General features: G+C 38.1%; 1 protein-coding gene across 1 annotated transcript in view; it reads right to left on the bottom strand.

Moving 5' to 3' along the window:
* Positions 1-19,853, bottom strand: part of LOC137153984 (connector enhancer of kinase suppressor of ras 2-like) — a 474,493-nt gene that overhangs the window by 42,966 nt on the left and 411,674 nt on the right. Inside the window, exons 20-21 of the mRNA XM_067549753.1 lie at positions 19,000-19,073; positions 6,311-6,382 (exon numbers count right to left, since the gene is read on the bottom strand). Coding sequence (XP_067405854.1) covers positions 6,311-6,382; positions 19,000-19,073 — 146 coding nt within the window. The remainder of the gene's footprint in view (positions 1-6,310; positions 6,383-18,999; positions 19,074-19,853) is intronic.

The following is a 19,853-nucleotide window of genomic DNA, read 5'->3' as shown; positions in this document are numbered from 1 at the left end:
CAGTAACTTTGAAGTGTCAGATGAGTTACACATCAACATTGTTAACTTTTTCATTGTTTTTAACTCCAGCTGAAATTTTCCATTTTTCTGGGAACGTGGACAAGTTTGAGTACAGTCCTATCATTTTCCTCCCAAAAACTGATCCCGCTACTTCTACCAAAGGAGCTGAGTCTGAAATTTCAACTACAAAAGCAGTAACAGTGCATTCAAGTTTTGACAAAGTTTCTTCCACCATTCAGGCAGAGATTCCTTGAGCCTATTTTAAGCTTGATTGTTAAAGTGAGACTAGAATTTTAGTGTTAATACCAACAAAAATCCAGAGACAGAACAAGAAAACAAAACATTTGGTCTATCCACAACATTTCGAATTATACTTGGAATTAGGATGATAGAAAAAATCTTGAAATAACAGAAAAGTTTGAAGTTTTAATAACGTATACAGTGCAGCTATTTAGAGACCTTTTAAAGCCTCATGGAAAACTTTAAGACATATTTGATATAGAGATAATTCTGTTAATATAATATATATGTTTGTAGTTCTGTTGCACTTTCCTTTATTAACAAGAATATTTGTATAAGAAACATCATCCTTATTCCTTAATAGTTTATCAGTTTACACAGTTGCTTACCTTCTACCTGCAATCACAATTCTCTGTTTCTGACCTCACAACTGGGGCTAGCGTAATAATGTCATCACAGATTGCAGGTTGTAACATCAGGATGGGAATAAGCCACAAGCACAAATGACCTTTCATAGACCAAAGCTACTATTTTAATATAAATGTATTACTAAAAAAGCAAAGGAAAATCCTTCTCCTTCCACAATGGGATTTATGGACAGAATTGTCTATAAAGAGTGTATGTGTGTGTTTTAGATGAAGTGTCAAGTGCATTTTAACACTAACGGTAGAGGTGCATTTTAAGAAATCTCCTGGAATTGAGACATCTGGGCACAGTTATATTGGCTAGTGTGTATTTTATATTAGTGGAACTTATTCTTAAAGAGGTAGAGAGCTGCTTCATTATCAAGTAGAGTTGTAGAAAACCATACAATTGTGTGACATCCTGATACCGAATTGTTTTAAAGTTCGTGTACCAAGATAAAATAAAACTAATCATGGTATCATCACCCCACCTATAGTGAGCTATAGTGGTCTCTATTAAAAGATCAGTTTTTATCTATGGTTACCATATAGTAGTATATCAAATATAACTGGGGTTTTTTTTGTACTGAGAAACAATTATGATATCTCAGACCCTATTGTATACCTGTTGACAAATCATGACTTTTAAATGATGACTATTGTTTATGCAACAGATTCCCAAACACCCCACTCTTCCAATACTGTATGTTAGCAGGTGCTTTTATGCTTCAAAGGTATGCACAAAGAGGAGCACAGGAGTGAGAAGCACTTGGTTTCATTGTGAAGGAATCAATAAGAACACTGCAGTACGGAAAGAAACAACAGAGGTCCTGATCTGAGCCCACAGTAGCTAATGGAAATTGGATTTGGATTAGGCACATAATGAACACATTGTTAGGCCAAAGAAGAAGTTATATCTGACAGACAAAATGCAAATAATAAGGCAGAGGAATGCTGCTTCTGCTATCATTCTACTTACACTGCAATACAGTTACACTTAAAATGAATATGTAGTGTACCATCAGCACTTAACACAGAAAATGAAATAATTACCAGCCTTCTCTTACCTTGAACACCTTTGAAAACTCCCAAGACAAAAGACATGTACAACCTGGATGTACTACAATAATTTACAGCACTCACTAGCTCCAATCTACCAACTGTACTATTAAAAGCCTATATGGGCCAGCCCACATTTTAAGATCATTGTGGAGACAAGTATTAACATAGGGATACAATCACAAATAGGCAAAACAGCAGACCTGATTAACAGCTTTAACTTACATTCTTTTAATCTCTTGTACAAAAAGAGCCATTTGACCTTTTAGCTGGAGCTTTCTATAGACAATTATAATCAAATACACAAACAATTTCAGTTGGATGACTTTGTTAAAAATTCACTAACAAAAGGAGATTTTGCCAACAGTATTTATAAGAATGTGATCATCACAGTGCAAGTACAGTGGCAGAAGTTGTCACTATATGCTGAACATTTGCAGTGAGAATAGAACATCAGGCAGGCCTATGTATAGGAGCTTTGCTGTTAGTACTTGCCCATTTCAGACTATTATCTAACTGGGAGTATATGTTTTTATATTTATTTCATGAGTTTGTTACACTGTGGAATGAAGAGAGAGTTTTTTATGATAAATAAATAGTGCCTTCATTTGTGTGGGAGCCAGGAACCAGGCTGCGGGGTTCACCTCTTTTATTACTGATGTGCAAGTCTTATACTGTATATATTAGTGTAAAAAAAAGTTGCTGAAACTATGACATAATTTATATAGTATACATTCATCTGTATGGATCCTTGACTCTTGAGGTTGTCAAATATTATTGCATTATTTTAAATACCTTGCTCACTGCATTTTAAAAATATCTTTCTGTATATTCTGTAATAATAAATGCCAAGACAATTAAAACAAATTTTATACTATCAACAATTTCAATATGCAATGTGTTTCATTTTTTTTTTTTAAAGTGAGACGCTTCAACTACCCAAGAGTGTGTGATATATATTATGCACATACATACACACAATAAAAATGAAGGTTACTAACTTGTTACTGGAGTTCTTTGAGATGAGCCTCTGCATAGTCACACTTATGGGAATGTACCACTCAGTGTAGCATAGATGGTACAGCCTTCTCCAAGCAGTGCCTATCAGAGTGCTTGTGTGCCACCTCCTACTCTTTGTGAACATTCTGAGCGTGAGGCTATAAAAGAGGGTTCAGTGCCTTCTACTGCCTCAGTTCCTTTTAACTGTAGCCAGAGCCGGTGCAAGAGTATTAAGTGCCCTAGGTGAACCTTCAGCCTTGCACCTACCCTCCATAAACTTTTGAAAATGAATATTTGTATTAGTATGAATAAAATTCTGCATTTATAATTAGAGATTTATTTTACATGAAAAAAGAGCATATTGTGATACTGATTGTACATTCTCATTGACCTTTAATTCCCACTGCTGAAGTCTGTTTGTTTACTTATGTAGTTTCATGAATTGTTCATTCAGGTTTTTGCCACCCCCACAAATTTTGCCTCTCTAAGTGACTGCCTAGTTTGCCTCGTGGTTGCACCGGCCCTGGCTATAGCACTCTGCAGAAGTGAACCCCTCTGGATCCAGTGGACATGGAACTTCTCTCTTAGGGCCATAATAGTTGTTAGTTCTTCAGTGTAGTTTGTTGTTGTGCTTAGAGTTAGCTGTTTATAGGTAAAGTTACTATAGGATTAGTCTCAGTTCCTTTCTACAGAATGGCGGCTCTGTAGTAGTAGTAAGCGGGATTCAAAAGGTGTGCTTCCTGACTGGCAGTTTCCCCAGCATTGAACAACCAGGTAATGTTTATCGGAGAGGGACATTATCCATCTAGATGTACGATATACTCTACATTTATGCCTAGAGCATGCTAGGGGAGACTCAATAGACTTCAGGAACACCATCACCTAAGCCTTTCCAGATCTGAGAAGTTGGAGCATAAAGGGAAGAGACCTATGTTGGTTCTATCCTCATCACCGTGCCTAAGATGACTGTTGAATTGGCACTGGATTTACCTCCATGTATTTTCATAAGCTCTGAGGTCAGAACTTCAGATTTGTTCAACATTTATAAAGTGCTGAGGGCACTTTCTTCAAAGATGTGGAGCAAGCCTAAAGCTAAGCCTTTGGATCAGTCAGTTGCGATTCTGAGGAAGAAGGCTGCTGCTAAGAGAGTCACTGTTAGCAGGGCCTGATCTCAGACAGGTAATGCATCAGATCCATCTGACTTGGATCCATCTTCCTCCTTTCCATGACAGACATCAAGACTGGATCCATGAAGCAACCCCATCCTTGGACCTGAACCTGCAGATCCAAGAATTTCCCGAGGTCAGAAAACTTCTAAAGTATCAGACTGACACCAGTAGTTTTATCAGCTTTGGCACAATATCAGATCTGAGGAAGACAGTGGGTTGTTGCCAAAATCCATCACAGGGAGTTAATTCAGCCTCTGGATCAGAGTATCATATCTTCTGTGGAAAGAAGAGAGAGGTTCCAATGGTGGTTGTTTCTCAATCTTCTACTCCTCATTAGAGGTGTAGGATGGAGGACATTATTAACTTTCCAGAGTTGCCATGGTCTCCTCCTAAAATTCTATGGGATCACCAGACAAATCTTTCTGTCAATTCAGATCTATCCATCTTCTGGTTCTGATGTTGTTTTCTATAAGATCATTCTGTTACATATCCAAGATTGGATCTGCAATCAGAAGTAGTTCAGGACACATCTGCTCAACCTAGACAGCCTAGATTTCAACTACCTAGGTCAGAATTTATGGACCATTTGGACCTCCTTATCCCATGGGCATATTTTCAGAGAGGAAGTTTTGGCAAGAATGATAGCTTTGGACTCCATGGAGAAACTGGCCCCAACTAGGTATTTATGGGATCTCCCCAATATGACTGAAAAAAGGGAGTTTCTGTTGGTAAAGGAGAGACCATATCAGTGCCTCTGGATTCTGTAGCCCTGGATCCCTTAGTCTGCTCCTACCATGAGTTGGTGATACTTGTCAAAAGAAGATGAGGAAGTAGTTGAGCATATGAAACATCAACAGTTTAAAATTAAGACTGAATCAGATTTGTCCCCAAATGAAAATAGGGCATACTCTCTCTGTTTTCTCCTTCAGAAGATGCTCTCCAATTGCATGAGCTGGTGTGGTTTCAACATTAAAGGTACCTTTTGTGGCTGTGGAGGAAGCTGCTCATTCTGTGTCTGATATTTTGGGAATTCCCTGAAAAATAGTTTCTTTGTCTATTTTGGAATTTTTTAAAGAGCCTGCAAAAGCTATTTGGGCCAATCCAGCTTCTTGCTAACCCATTTCTAAGACAGTTAATAAACTGTACCAGGGTGTCACGTCCCATTACCAGTTTCATTTACAGGATAAGATGGAGAAGACTACCATCTAGGCTGCACCAGGTGACACATTCCTATGAATGGGAATATGCAGAGGCCACTCAAAGAAGAATCTGGGGTACATTGTATCCATAGTTCCCAGACAAATAGAGCTATACTACATTATTGGTCCAGTCCTGGTCTATGGACTTCAATGGAACAGTTGGGATCTGTAATGTACATGGCCCTAGTTTTCAAAGATGTGCATGTCCAAGTGCCAACCACCAATCTGGGCATATGAATCCTTACTGTATGCAAACAAGCAGGGATTGCATACGCACACACATCAGAATGTGCAATACCAACCTGCAGCTGTTGTGCATGCACTAAGGATTTGTGCACCAAGGTCTGCACACACATAAGGGAAACTCACCTTTGAGAGTTTGGACCCAAGTATGTTGTTCTAAATTGTTAAGTGTCAGCTATAAAGATTAGGAAGGACAAAGGTGTCATTAAACATAGTTATAAAATAGCATTTATTGGGGAAGCAATCACATTTGCTGACAAGTGATCTGAAATGTGTAGCTTTTAGAGCAGAGAACAAATTCTGTTGGCAGGTACACTGCCCCATTGAACTCTATGGAGTAGCATGCATGAACCGGACATCTGAGTTCAGATATGCACCTATGTATTTTAGAACTCAGGTAAAACATTACACATTCTTGGTGAAATTTTCAAATATGAAAATCCCAGCCCCTTTCTACAATTGTGATAATAGCAGCACAGTTATGGAGTGGTATAGTTATTAAGTGTGCAATTTTTGTTGAAGATATACAATTCTTGGGTTTTGGAAGCATTTGGCCTTCAAATTTGGGCCTTAATATTTGTAGGCCTAATCCTGCAAAATTTATGTGCAGAAGGAACTTTACTTATGTGAGAAGGCTCATGAACTTAAACGAGATCAACTCATGGGAACAAAGTTACTAACATGCATGTTTACAGGATCAGGCTCTGTGGCATTGCAAAGAACCTTTCACATGTATTGCTTCAAACATCACATATAGAATGAACTGAAGAATGAAGCATGCATGCATTATAACAATATTAGCAAAGATATGAAGTCACATAAATCAGTAGCAAAGTAAGGAGCATATATTGAAAGCATCGTGAATCTGCTTATTATGATATTCCCTCAGTGACATTTATGTTCCTAGAACAGCTGATATAATATTTTCCTGACGTGCTATTTTACATATCTCAGTAAAATCATTATGGTATTCCTATGAAAAATATAGGAAACTTACCTATTCATTTCTTCAAGACAGTCAGTTGCAAAGTAGAAGCTCTTAATTTTGGGGTGGCAGGCTTTGAAGGCACTGTAAAACAAACAAAAGAGAAAAATGTAGTTTTCTTTTCAAATTGTTTGTGTATAATGATTTTACTCCCTTTTGTTGATAAATTTACATGATGAGGCTGAAAAGTCCACCTCAGACTCACTTGGGTTCTTCAGCATGTTATAGAGTTACACATACATTTTTCTATGGAAGTTCAATGAAAATGATAAAAGACAAAAGCACCATATCACCTATGGGTGAAAACTCTTCTAAGTGATCACTCTATAACTGACCTCTCAAATCTTCATCCTCAAAGAAAACTGCTCAATACCTTCAAAAGATGAACCTGAGAGCTTAAATTCATAACTTTGTTAGACAGTAAAAATCACGGACTTGATAAAGACACTGGATTTATAGCTCATTACAACAATCTGTAACTCACTAATTCGCCTTTCCTTTCCTATGATGGAAGTGGTGTTAACTGGACATTTCACCTTGAATGGTCTCCCTCAATATATCTTACTACTACTGATAGTTCCAGTATGAGAACTAAACAATCTCTTACAGCTTGTATTTAGCTGTGACACTGTGAGTATCTTTCCTAGACCTAAAAAATAAGAGCTCTGTGTAAACTTGGAAGCTTGTCTCTTTCACCAAGATAAGTTGGTCCAATAAAAAACATTACCTCACCCATCTTGTCTCTCTAATATCGTGGGACCAACACGGCTACAATAATGCTGCAAATAAGATCCTATAGCACCCAGAATAAATTTACCTATTCACTTCTGCATTTGTTGTGTCTCTCTAATCAGGGATTTTCATTCAAATTGAACTTGATGGCAGCAACTTTGTCAGTCTAGGGAAATATAAGAAATAGAACTACTTGGTAGACAAGTGAGCAAAAATGAGGACGCGCTCATGAGTTGAGGTGTCCACCTACCCCTGGGTTCACAAATAGCTTCTAAGTGTAAAACCAAAACCAGCCAAATCTCAAGTGGTTTGGGGGTTTGTATTTACTAGCTGTGGTATTTTTTGTTTGTTTGTTTCTTGTAGTCACAATGGGCCCAATTAATCTCTAGTGTAACTTCACAGACGTCAATGGAGTTACATCAACGGTGAATCTGGCTTGATTTCTGCAGTTGTCATCATCTGTGTGGTCAATGCTTTATCTTTCACATACAACTTTTTTAGAGTTGAGTTTTCTTGCTGTGCCTATTGTCTAGATGATTTACCATTTCCTCAGTTTTGGGACCAGCCTCTGGCTTGTGATTCAGGATGTATATATCTCTCTGAATCTATTGTAGCATCATTCTCTTATAAAACTCCTGGGAAGGCATTCATTCAACAGTTTTCTGTTTTTTCACTAAAGAACTCATCCCAGGTCACTAAAAAGCTAAAGGTAATATCCTGCAATATGTAATCTTTCATTTCCTGAAAGGTTGTCATTTCAGAATAGGTATCTGCTGTTCACGCAGGGAATTTTTTGTAAAAAGTCACTTCCTTGTTTCAATGGCTCTGGCATTAGTTAGCAGAAAAATGAAAAGCATCTTAGTCTGTAGTTTTCACTGGTAAAATGGATACAATGAAGAGTTGTCCATCAGCAAAATAACTATGGAGGATAGAATAGGTGATGGTTCTGCAGGTGAGTATGTTACTATGGAGACAAAACTCTGTACTTTAAACATAATTTGTTAACCGTATCTTCAGTTATCTATGTTTCTTGAGTTTACCTATTGTTGCTGACAGTATTATAAGCTTAAAGCATGTGGGATTTGCATACAGAAAAAATAATCTCATTTTATAATCACCAATACAATCTGCACTAGTTTTAGGCATCATTGTGAACAATCCACGTAAGTACTAATCTTGGATTCCGTTGACTGAGGACTCCTGTGAATCCTGTTTTGAACTTCATATGCAATAAACTGTGGAAATAACATTTTGTTCAGGATAGTTATAAACATGTTTCTCTTAACAGTACTAGACTGTATGTTACTTGATAAATTCCCCTTAAAAACGTATCCTCCCACCATAGGGAAAAAAATGTGTGTGGGAAGGCATAGACAACAACTGCTGATTTAGAAATTTAGAATCCATGCCGATATTTTCATTTTTAAAACATTATCTTAGCTCTATATTAATAGAAACTCAAGTTAATGTGGTGCTTGTGAACAAAACAAGACTGACAATGTTACAGACCGACACTCTCTAATTATCTACAGAACAGCAGAGGCAAGCTTCTTGCACACAGCACCGCAAATGTCTCATATCTGGTCTATGGGACCATCTCTTGAAGTGGGCCTTTATTCTTGTTTTATTCTTGTTTATTCAGTCTTTAGCTTATCTGTTGACACTGCCATGTGGGTGCCAATCATATGGACAGCTGCCCACCAAGAATTTGATTGAGACTCCCAAATGATTTTCCACGTAGGTCACTAAAACAGACATCTGATAAAAATAAGTAGACAGTGAAAGGCTTTGTATCCTATTATTAATTTCTAAATCAATTATGTAGAAAACCAGGGGGAGACTTAGTCCTTCAAAGTTAATGGATTATTACCTAAAAGCACCCATTAAACTTTGGATGAGCTCCCTAACTTGAAAAATGTTCTTCTACCAGTGTCCTGATTCATCCAGCATAGTCTCAGGCAAGCATCATGGTTCAGAACAGCATTTATCAAACTGTGCATTTGGTCTGCAGAGAGCTGGTTGGTTACATAGTACTTCTGTTTTTAGCTGCTTTTAAAGGCTGGAAGTGGCCCACTTCACTTGTCCATGTACTTCACTGAAAAAACAGCTTAGATGTCTATAAAACGAGCTGGAAAGAAGGAGAAGCCCTAATATCTGTTGCTACGTAAGAGGATGTGAAGAAAGTGGAACTGCTGTCAGGAAGTAAAGCCATCAGTGGGACACTAACAATTAACCAAATACTCTATCATTTTGTTACTACAGGGATGTTCCTCAGTAAAAATTGGAAGGCCGGCAGTCTACCCAAGTTAAGAGGCAGGGTCTTGCACAAAAGGGATTTGAGGTGCCTGTCCGAACACTAGGAACAGTGAAGACACTGTCATTCACGCTATGAAAAAGTGCGACAACACTGGTAAAAGCGTGGTGTTGAAGGCTAGGAGCTGAGACTGCTTAGTTCTAATTAATTCTCTGCCATTTACTATGTAGCCTTAGGCAAATCACAATCCTCTCTGTCTCAGTTTCACTGTCCATAAAAAGGGGATACTTACCTCACTTGGTTGTTGCAATTAGATAGTCTCAGCATAAAGCCCACTTAAGTCTCACTTCAGCCCATGAAATAGGATTTAGATAACATTTGTAAAGCACTCTGAAAAGTGCTATATAAATCCTAAGTGTTCTTATCATAGTAAGACCCCCATATCTTTCCACTTCCCTCATATTAATTCTTTCATTACTGATTATCTTTAATAGCTGTATTCTGTTAGTGGCTTTAAAACTGTTTCTAAAACATCTGGACCAGAATTCATTTTATATTTACAAAGTCAAAATATTAAGCTCCCCATTTTTATTTTTAGTAAGAAGTCCAAGGACATGATTTAGATTTTAAGACAGCAGGTGTTTTTGCAAACACCAGCAGTTCCTGTATATATACAAACCTAACGTTTTAAGATATGTAGAAAAATGCATGTTAAATTAATCAGGCCTAGATGTGCTGTATATATTAAAAGATCCACTAATAGTGCACATGTGGAGAGATGGCTGAAACAATCCCCCTCCCCCCCTCCCACACACAAGGGGATTAATTCATTTTACCACTGAAATAAATGGAGTTACACCAAGGAATAATTTTGCCCACTGTCACAAGTATATTTTGTACAATTAACTAAATACAAATTTTAATAAAAGCAAAGCAGTCTATTTATACTTTAACAAGAGGAAAGCTCCTTTCCTTCTGTCCTCTTCAGAATCTGATCATATAATATCATCAGATACCATATTTGTTACCTCCAAATGCCATTAATGTTGTTTCATTGACACAAAGGGGAGTTGGATTGGGCCTTGCGGTAATGCCATTTATGATGCATCTTGATGGTTCCAGATATACTTAGCCTCTTTTATTAACAGTTTCCCTGTATCCGTGTGGGGATTATGTGCATGCACATGTGTACATTTTGCTGCAGTTATATTTAAGTGGTATTATGTCTTTAGCAAATATATATTCTCATTGTTGAACTCTATAATGGTGCATCATAATCCATACTGTAGTGTATCTAGAAAAATTTCCTTTAATAACTATGATAAAAAGCTGTCAACAGCCAAGCAAACAAAATAAAATAATTATTATTTTATAGCTACATTATAATTCATTGTGTGTTTTATCACAGAATTTACTACCATAATGGTGAGTTTCATGTCTTTTACTGAGTTTCTGGTATAGACATCATCTTGCCCTCTGAAGGAGGCTGAATTCTGGCCTCAGGGTTTCCTAAGGCAGAAGTGTGATGGCTATATATTCTCTCTTTCTTTTTTGTTGTTGTTTTTTTTGTGTGTGGCTCAGGTTTGTGCAGTGCGCAATTTCCAGGTCTTTTAAAAGAAACTCATTCTGTCGTTCATCAAAGTGTGTGTCAAACTCTTTTGTTTGGAAAAGTCATTGGTGTGGCATCAAAGGAATATGTTAATGTTTATACTTGTTTTTTATAAGTGGAATTTTAAATAGTATTTTGGCTGCACTGTTTTACTTTGAGATGCCTAGAATGGTACGAGGGAAAGAAGCTGTAAGATTACAGGCTCTGTCCTATATTCCTAGAGTTCTCTCAACTCCCACTAAAGTCAATGACCCTAGCTCCTAGGCTAGTGTATGTCAGTCTTGCTTTATTGACTTCAGTGGACTGACAGATTTATATTAAGCAAGGATCAAGATCAGCAGGCCTGATTCTCATATCATGCTGACATCAAGTTGATTTAACTCCATTGATTTAAATTGGATTACTCCTGCATAACACTCTTGAGATCACAATCAGGCTCAATGGGAATTGGGAACTTTCATCACTTTGCAAGACAGGGCCAATATAGTACACACAGGTATGCATCTCTTTTAAAAGAACTCTGCCCTTCCGGAGTCATCCTCTTTTGAACTGCAATAAAATAGCTTTTGAGAGCTATACTAGTTTTGCCTAGCTCACATTTCCATAGCTATACTATAGAGGATATTCTTGACAAAGAAGCAAAGACCCCATGGAATGAAGGTCTCTATTATTCTGATTACTTATGAAATATTCCATGATTAATAATACCTTGCAATATCTAAATTAGAATACCCAGGCTTGTATGATAATTAATAGATGTAAGAATTGGATCAGGAAACAGTACACTTGGAGTTATGAAAAAAGCTGAGCTGAACACTTGTGCTATTAATATCCTAAATGTAAATCACTGTGCTATTTACCATTATGATTTATTCTAACTTTCAGAGACACAAAGCAAAGCTAGAGGAATCCCGTTTTGGCTGATTTCTTTTATACCCCATTGTTAACATTAATACATACAGGAGAGAATTTCCCAGGACAAATGCATTCAAAAAAGGTAAATGTGGGAACAGCAAAAGAATGCAGAATCTTCTTCCTGTACAGTTTCCTCTCTGTTGGCAAATTAATAATTCATTAGGGGGTAAAATTAACCCCTGGCAATGTCTAAGCATAAAGTCCACTTAAATCTCATTTCAACCCACAAAATAGAATTTAAGTGATTTATAGGCCTTGAGCTGGCTCTCTAGTCAGTGTTAATTTCACCCACAGACATTTTATATTCTCATCTCACTGGCTGATTACTGGTCATTTGCTGATGATTCAATTGTATCACAATCTCTTGTGACCAGAATTCGATGTTTTAATGAAGTTATGAGGACAAAATATCCAAGAAAAATGAGTTATTAATACCTGTTGGGGAGATGATGTAAAAGTTAAGGAAATAAGCAAAAGGACAAAAATACCGTTAATATTGTAATTGTTTTAAATATTACTGGGGTATTCAATTAACAGGAAAAATTCTGTTTTGCAAACGTAAACAGTGAATTCCCGAGCAACCCCTTGAAAGGAATGGCACATTCTTATGGTGCCCACTAGATGGCATACACCAGCTAATTATAAGTATATTAAAAATAAAGTTCCAGTACAATGGCTTTTTGGTTGTTATTGTTACATGTAAGAAATTATAGGTGGACTGTGATCTACCTGTTTGTGTGGTTTTTTTTTTTAATTTAATGTTTTTAGTAGCAGGGGACCTAGCATCAGAGCACTACTAGTGTCCAATTTATTAATCCTTGGCTATATCTTTCACTCTCCTCCATGCCAAATGACTACCAGAATTACTATGCATCTTTGGCAAGATAGATTGGACTTGTGCCTCTCTATGAGGTCCTGATACCAAATGAATGTGCATATACATAGTGGTGCTCAAAAGTCTACAATGAATGGTTCATTAAAATGGAAATTAATGCCCCTCACACCTCACAGGGGTGATATGGAAAAAAATTAATGTCTGTGAAGCAAGGTGGGTGAGGTAATATCTTTTATTGGACCAGCTATTGCTGGTGAGAGAGATAACCTTTAAATCTGACGAAGAGCTCTTTTTCAGGTTTGTCAAGCACTCAGATAGTCTGCTGGTAAGCGCCCTACAGAAGCCCATGAGGAAATTAATAACTGTTTTCAGAGCAGAGTTTGACTAATGCAGAATGGTATTTTTCCTTCTGTGGTTCCAGGTTAGTACAATGCCAGAAGTCAGTATCTGTTAGAATGGTGTTCAGACTTTCTTAATATGAAAAGCCACTTGTGTGGCATCAAAGGTATATATTTTTACTTATGTAGGTGGAATTTTAAATAGAATTTTGGTGTACTGTTTCATTTTGAGGTGTCAAGAAAAGTCTGGCAGTAAACTCCCATTAAATAAAAGGCCCAAACCTGCAATACTTGCATACCTAAAACTCATATTGAATTGTACGGGACTTTTGGGTGCACAGGGAATGTAAGATTGAGACCTCCAATGTTTTAGCATTATTCTGATCAACAGTGATTCATTACAGATAGATCCCCACTAATCCCAGCTCTCATAATTAGTTTTATAATAGGCCACCATAAAGCAGCAGCAGCAGCACATTTAGATTATTTACAAGAAACTTATAATATCTGAAAAACTGCTAATACTAAGTCTACTATACACACTGGCAAACTCCATGTCATAAGTGAACATATAAATACATTTTTTATTAACTGGGTGGAAAAAATGCAAAATAAATATGATGAAGTGCTTATATTTGGAAAAGTAACATGAATATACTAATGATACATATTGGGCAAACTAAACTGCTAGAATACTAGCAATATATTATGTTTAGAATTAAATGTTATTAAATGTTTTGAACTTGATCCTGCCCCAATTGAAGGCAATGGGTTTTTTTGTCATTGATTTTAATGGAAGCAGGATCAGGCAGCCTTATGCACTTACCATAGCATGATAACCACAAAATTGACAGTGTCTTTGGAAAAAGAGTATTTAAACAAGTGATATTAGTACTACCTCATATGAAGATTTAAACTATTTTGACTTCTGTTTCGGTTCTTATATTTCTGCTTAATATTAAAATGTTTTTTTTTAAATATGATAAGGATACTGCCTAGAATCAGTGGAACATCTTTCAGTGACATAAGCTACTCAACCTCCACTGGTAGCACCAAGGACATCTTAGCACCCAAATATTGAGCCTACAATCATTACTTTGACTCTGGAGGAGAGCTAAACCTGTGTGAGATAATGCCATGTCTCCTATTTATACAATTAAGAACCTTCATTAATTGCATTAGTGAAGCAACTCATCAAACTACATAGGGCACAGTAGTCCAACAGTTACACATTCTTGTCAAAGTTTCTCAATGTGTAACAATTATTCAGTAAAGTATCTTCCCCATGATTGATAAGAACACTGGAAAGAGAAACACCTATTTATTTTTGCTATAGGACCCAAGTTTCCTTTGTTCAATTAACTAAGGTCCCAATCCTGCACTCCTTACTCACTGAGAACTCTGAATTATGGCAATAGGTGCTCAGAGAGAAGTGCATGATCAGCCCCTAAATGACACACTACTATTTTTGGCTGTGCTCTGAGATAGTGAAAACAAAGTGTGTTGTGATCTCAGCTAGAGCTATTTATATACTAACAGTAAGCATTCCTTTTGGAATATTTTTCTTCTGCTTACTTAAAAAAAAATTGAAACCACAAAACAAATAATTGAATAAAAAAGAGTTTTCTTCTTCCCTGTCCTTATTTATGTGAAATATTAGGACTGATGCTCTTCTGACTTAAATCAGTTACCAGTAGTGTAGTTCCATTGAGTTCACTAGAGTTACTCATGAAACACAACAGTGTGTGAGGAGGATCAGGTGCCCAACTTTTCATGTTACTTGGGTCTGGGCTGAATGTAAAACAAGTCTCAAAGACCACTAGTGAAAAAAGCCCCATCCAGTGAAAAAGATCTCCGGAAGTAGAGGGAAGCAAAAGCAGGTCTGGTGAGGGCAACCTTCGTTAATCCCTCCTGAAGGGAGGAAGGAGGTACAGGCCAAGAGAGGTTTCTTTTTGCTCCAGTGGAGAGGAGAATTAACCGTGTCAGAAGAGACTGTCACCAACCTTTTCCATGTACAAGGGGAAGGCAGAAGGATCAGGCCAGGAAAGACTGTCCCTTCCCAAAAATCTCCTTTTCCTTTGGATTCACAACCTCCTTCAGACTATGGGAAGTCATTCTCAGTCCTCCCTACACAAAGATGGTAAGAAAGGATGCCAGAACCTTCAACAGGGAGAAAGAATACCTAGGATGGGTGTAGGTGGGGGTTGGAGGGTACCATGAAGGGAAAGAAGCCTGCATTAGGGTATGCCAAGTAGGTACATTTGAGGTCTCTCTCTTGAGGATGTGCCTCTGCACATTTTAGATTGTGTGTCTCAGGGGAGAAGGTAAAGGAATCCAAATATGGAAATGTAATGCCACATGAGTACTAACAGGTGTTTTTACAATGGGGGAATATATGAATGACACTGCTCAGAGGAGGAACTCAAGGTGAAATTGAGTAGGGGGGACTACAAGGGAACACTTGCAACCTCCTCATTATGGTCTTATCTCCACGACCTGGCTATTCTGGAAACTTTCACAACCTGCACGTATAGGGCGTCCCAGAATTGGGAGAGATCCCCACAAGAAGGAGAAGGAGAGAGAGGGAGGGAAGAGGGACTGACTCTTCTGGTACTTGGCTCTTCACTCCACAGAAGGGGAGGAGGGAGATGTTGACCTTATGCTGGAGCTGAAGCCATAGGTCTTAGCAAGAAGCAGGTCCTCGTGGTGGACTGAACACTGGGAACATGTCCCTCACCACTGATGAGACATGAAGGGAAGGGAGTTGGGTGTGTGGGATAGTGCCTCAGCTTCCTCCAGGCTTCCCCTGAGTAACAACTCCAAACGCAGCATTTTTTAAGCTTGCTCTCTATGAAGGTAATAGTGCCACAGCAGGGAAGGTACAAAGGGGGCCTTTGGCTCAGCAAGTGGGCTTCCTCAGTGGACCTATCCTTTGGATGACAGTGCCCCCAAGATGGGGCTTTATAGGGTTCTGCATCCCCATGGGTGATGGTGGCTCAGTGGGTGAGTGCTCTGGGGGCCTCCCACTATGGGTAAGTGTATCCAGAGTGGAGGCTTTCTCCAGGTTTACATTATATGGGAGGTGACAATAAATTGGTTCTGATAAAGCCCTCAGTGTGCTTGAACCATCCCTGCTCCAGGAGGAGATGGAAGGGAAACAAGCAACATGAGCAGTTTACTGTCATCCAGTGGAGCCTGAGGATTGTTTTTTAATCCTTTTTATTTAATAGCACTGAATGATGTTCGGACTGTAAACTAAAAACAGCTTGTGGTTGCTGACAGAGAGTATCACACAATCAGAAACACTGAGAAATAATTTTGACCCTTCAGGTATGCAAGCATACAGTACTATCTGGATGGACATGAAGGACCAGTCTTCTGCTTTTTAATGAAGATAAATAAAGTTTGCTACTGATTTCAGTAAGGCAGGATTAGGCCCTAAATCTGATAATTTAATAAAAATATAGTGAAAACTAGAATTTAGAGTCAATCTCTCTTTCTCTCTTCTATGGGAATTGTTCCCTGGGAGTGTTCTAGTGCTTAGACCAGGAGACTGGAAGTCATTCCCTGTTCTGCACAGTGACTCACTGGTGATCTTAAGTCAGACTCATTTACACCATCTATAACATGGGTACTATCCTGCCTATATTTTGGCTAAGTATTGTTGTTAGTACTTACTATCTTTTCTCATAGGGGTATAGAGCTAGGCAAAAGTTTTCAACCCAAACTTTTTTCAGTGAAACACCCCCCCTCCCCCCAAACAGATTTAACAACACTCAAATGTTTCACAAATTCATGTCAATTTTGCCAAATTGTTCATTTTGAAACCTCCACCCCCAAAATTGAAACATCACGTTTTGAGACTTTTTAAATGAAACATTTTGATTTTTCCATTCAAAGAGACTTTTTGTTTAGAAATTTCCTTTAATTGTATTTTAAAAAATTAAAGTAATTAAAAATGTTCAAAACTGAATCCGTTTTTTTCAACTTTTCAGCTCATTTGACACTCTCAAAAATAAATAAATAAATAAATAAAATAAATAAAAGGTTTTGGTTCAACTTGAAACTTTTTAAAATATTTTTTTCAGAATTGCCAGCAAACTGAAAAATCTGTTATACCTGGCTTTAATTATGAGACTCAGTTAATTTTTAATTTAATGCACCTTGACATCCTCAGATGAAAGGAAAAATAAAAGTGCAAGTTGTAATTCTGTCTTCTGTTTTTGAGACATTAATGATAGATACCATGAGACAATAATAAAAAAGTGACTAAGGAAAATTGTCATCCTGATCAACATTCCTTGTTCTAACTAATATAACCAGTGGTTTCCTATGCATATGATCACAATTGTATGAAGTATGGTTCTGAGAGACCAATGCCATGTTCATCATTTGAAGAGGCGTGACAAACAATGTAGGACATTAAATTATAACTAGGAAAGCTTTAGTAAAAGAATATATTTAATGTTGCTCTCTTCAGTTCCTGTATGCAGCAGATTTTCAATATTTTATAAGCAGTGTGAAAAAAAGTGATGGGAATAAATCAGGATTGCTTGAGGAAGTGTTAGTCTCAAAGCAGAAGAACTGTTGTGTCAATCCTGCTGTATTCAGCAGCTGTTGGTTACAACTGCAGCATTGCTGGCCAGATAGAATTTCCAAATTCTGTCAATAAATATCTAGCATTAAATATGCCAGAAAGATGGGTCAATTTATCATATGCTTTGTGCTAGGAGCACAAGCCACTCATAGTGATGAACAGCTGGGCAATGGAAAGGCTGAGATACTCAAGCTTCAGCCCATTAACCTTTGGAACTTGAATATTATAACAGCTGGGAATATCTCGCTCCCCTATAATAGGTTGAAAAATAACCACTTTCAGCATATTAACACCCTCTCCAAACTAACAGGCATAGCAAGTGGGAGGATTCTACTCTGACACGATTTGCTCTGCAGAAGGTGGTCCCATCCTTAAAGCCTAAACTGAATGTAAGTGTAATGGGTCAGTCTATAGCCAGGGGGCTAGTGGCCAGGCAGTGGCTCCACAGTACTTTCTGGCCTGGTCATTCTCAAGGGGGCGCCATCCAGGTCATATGCAGCGGGCCTCAATCCCTCTTGAGTGTTCCTTTCCCTCCTCTTAGGGTTCTGGCATGGGAGAAGTACAGAGGAGCAAGGTTAGGGGACCTGGGTCCACCCATTCCACTGGGTTCCAACCCAGGCCCCTAGAGAGGCATTGCAGTGTCTGGATCACTCGTTGGTCCACCCAAAGCTATACTACCCCCTGGTTGCTTCCTACCAGGCTGTGGCTTCTCTGTTTGGGGCAGTATCCACTTAATCTGCCTGTGGGACAATGTGCAATTGTTGCAGTTTTTTGGGAGTTTCCAACTCCTAAAGAGAGGGGGAATCTGGATCACCGCTTCCAGAGTACCCTTATCAATGCTGTAGCCATTCTTCACAGCGCCAGGCTTCAGCCTCACTTCCTGGTGCAGCCTGTAGCTCCTTCCCCATTTCCCCTGGCTTCCAGTGTCCTTTTAAACATTCCCTCCACCTGCAGCATGCCCTACAACAGCTGAGGGATGGGGCCTCCCTAGCCCATTACTGCTCCGTTCCTTGCCCTGGTTTAGTGTAGGGTCTGCAAACCCCATCAGAGTAAGAAAGTGTTATCTACTTCCTAATTCATACACTTTTCCCCCCTCATTCTTTCATTTCATTAAAATAGGAATTGGGTATTTGGATAGCTCAGAAAAGAGTTTTCTAACTGTTTATTTGTGTTACACTTATGCCACTTAATTCAAATTACACTTTTTAAATAAAGAAGACACACTGGTGCTCATATGAGGCTGTAAAGCAAGATCTGTCTGTTTCAGCGTTTTCTGTATAACTCCTTTTCCAGAGCTTTATGCATTCTTAGTACAGATTATAGATAAAGACAGACAGACTGCTTTCCTCAGTGCCCTACTTTACACAATATCCTTACGATGGTGGTCCTTTTACTTGTAGAACAACTTGACTCATACTCACTGTTTCCTTCTGCATTCGATGGCTCTATCTATCCTGAACTCCGGTAAACTGATGAATCCTTCTGCTTTTTCATCCTATCACAAGAGAAGAGGAAATGCAGGTTAAGATGAGTACATAATTGAGAAAAAAGGAAATGAGAGATGAGAAGTAGACAGCTGAGACTTATGGTCAAAAGCCAGGTCAAGTCCAATTAATAAAGATAAGGAACACATTATTCCCACACTGTTAATTCATGAAGATAGTTTACTTAAACATATACTGTTGACAGTTTTTTATAAAGTGATTGACTTGTCAGTTCACTATACATGCCATAATAACACCAGCCCTTCTGTGTTAAAGACAATAAAGAGCACATTCAAATGTGAAAATTACTTTCAACACCATACTGGGTATTTGAACCCATTATTAATAACTCTACAGAGAAGTTCTCAGGGTTTTTTTTTTAGTATATATTACATCTTAACAGTGACTGTATTGTGGACACCTCCTTTCCTATTCATAATCGTATGGACCACCTGCCCTCATAAAGGTGACTGAAATCATTACTGTGGCAATTTCAGCAATAGTTTACATGGAAAAGTAACATTAGGAAAGTATTCCATGTAATTTTCGCTTCCTAAAATGTGATTTAACACTGGAAGAAGAGGACCAGCACAACATGACTGGCCAGCTTTCTGAAGACCACCAGTAAGCACTGAGTGGATCATTGGTGATTCATGTACCACACAGCCTGGAAACCATTGGCACTCACAAGGAGCACCATCTTAAATTTGCAATCACATCAATAAGCAAATATACACACAATACAGGCATACACTCTTAAGCTGTTTTATTACTACCCAATATAACCTAGG

Source organism: Emydura macquarii, unplaced genomic scaffold (genome assembly GCF_026122565.2).
Source record: "Emydura macquarii macquarii isolate MOO-44397 ecotype Brisbane River unplaced genomic scaffold, CSIRO-AGI_Emac_v2 contig_1253, whole genome shotgun sequence".
NCBI lineage: Eukaryota > Metazoa > Chordata > Testudines > Chelidae > Emydura > Emydura macquarii.
The sequence above is the reverse complement of the archived record's forward strand: the minus strand, read 5'-3'. Positions and strand labels throughout refer to the sequence as shown.